General features: G+C 30.7%; 1 protein-coding gene across 1 annotated transcript in view; it reads right to left on the bottom strand.

The window, feature by feature from the left end:
- Positions 1-350: 350 nt before the first annotated feature.
- Positions 351-1,756, bottom strand: part of LOC108382402 (venom acid phosphatase Acph-1-like) — a gene marked incomplete at its 5' end in the record, with an annotated part of 3,834 nt that continues 2,428 nt past the window's right edge. Inside the window, 2 exons of the mRNA XM_017638777.1 lie at positions 351-1,131; positions 1,195-1,536. Of these exons, the coding sequence (XP_017494266.1) occupies positions 949-1,131; positions 1,195-1,536 (525 nt within the window). The remainder of the gene's footprint in view (positions 1,132-1,194; positions 1,537-1,756) is intronic.

Here is a 1,756-nt window from a genome sequence, read left to right as displayed (position 1 = left end):
AGTTTACATAAAAAGACGTTTAAGGGCCATGCCATGGGGCAATGGGGGCAATATCAGCTGAATGGAGTGATGTTTTAGTTTGGCAAAAATTGCAACTAATGCTGAGCGGCTCTTGAAAAACATAATGAAAAGTTTAAATTGCATTTCCCTTTCGAAGTCGAGTAGTGGCTTTTTTCTTGTTATGTGGATTAAGTTCGTTGTTAATGTTTGCTTTTTTGCGTTAAGAAAGCATTTTTATATATTATTATTTATTTGCTATAAATTATATACATATGTACAAATTTGTTTTTTTTTTCAATTTACCTCTTTTGCTTGTTNATAACTTTCCCTTTGGTTGTTGATGTTAATTAAGACTAAAGGAATAATGCATGTTTTTGTTGTTATTCTTAACGTTATCGAATTTTTTTTAGGCTGCCGCTTGGTTTCGCTCTTGCTATTCACAAATATCGGATCGCACGTTTTTTTGTACAGGTTACCAATTTAGAAAAGTCCAAGATCTTAGTACCAATTACTAATTTCGTTAAAAGCGATTTTAATTTTGAAATAACTACAATAAAAACAGTGGACGTGACCTCTCCGATTTTATGAAAATTGGCAACCGGTATTAAAAACCCGGGTTTCTCGAACTTGGTAACCGGTTCGAATCAAGTTCGAAACGCGAACGGTTTTACTGATAAGCTTTTTACATGGAAGCAATGCATGGGTTCAAAAATCGTATCTCTGCTCATAGAATTGCACATAAAATCGTTCAAAAGTAAGGAAATACCAAAATGTTACTTTCAAATATTTAGGAATTTATAAACAAATTCAATTTACATACTTAACGAGCTTATACATACATACTTTTTAGTAGTTAAAGTAAAATTCAAAGAAAATTTTGTAAAATATAAAACTAATAAAAAAAAAACAAATTAGGCTAAAACAATACTATGTTTGTAAGTAAATCACTTAGGGTCCCCGCAGCGGAGGCTCTGTAAAATCTTCATTCTTCGCAGAGCAACGCTCATTATTAGCGTCTGTAGGAATCACATCTGCATTTAATTCGATTAATTTGTCTAAAGGACATTGAAAATCACAGCCTGGAATTGTTAATTGCTCAAGTGGTGCTTTGGCATGACTACGGAAATAAATCTGCGCAGAGAGGGAAGAATTAGGTGTTATTATATTTAACTAAAGTTGCCAATAAATACTCACCTCCACATAATACTCTCCGGTATCCTTGTTTTTGTGTAATTCAAAAATTGTCATAACCGAATATCGAGGTAGCTGACGCTTCCATATTTTCAATGCTGATAGTATATTCACCACGGTGGTATCGTGACCTGTGTAAATAAATAATTTTCTTTTACTCGGCGTAAGTTGGCCCTCACGTTTTTCCAGCATTTCGGTAAACATTTTTTTCAAAAATGGTCCAGCCTTAATCTTTTGCATCTCCGGTGTATAAACATTGTAAATATAACTCTGATCCGTTAGGAATTGCATTCGGTGGGGAAAATAACTTTTGGCCCATTGAGGTAGTCGCAGGCCGAATTCTTGCTGAAAATGTTTTTTTTTAATATGATTTAGTAAAAGCAAGGAGTGAATTTGTTTTAACAGAATTTAAATTTATTATTCTTTTATTTTTTTTCATTTTACATATTTTATTTTATTTTATGTTATTTAATTTTATTTTATTTTATTTTACTTTATTTTATTTTATTTTATTTTATTTTATTTTATTTTATTTTATTTTATTTTATTTTATTTTATTTTATTT

Source organism: Rhagoletis zephyria, unplaced genomic scaffold, assembly GCF_001687245.7.
Source record: "Rhagoletis zephyria isolate East Lansing unplaced genomic scaffold, Rhagoletis_zephyria_1.1 Rzeph_scaffold_26770, whole genome shotgun sequence".
NCBI classification, from domain to species: Eukaryota; Metazoa; Arthropoda; class Insecta; order Diptera; family Tephritidae; genus Rhagoletis; species Rhagoletis zephyria.
Note: the sequence above shows the minus strand (reverse complement) of the source record. Positions and strands in the feature narration are given on the sequence as shown.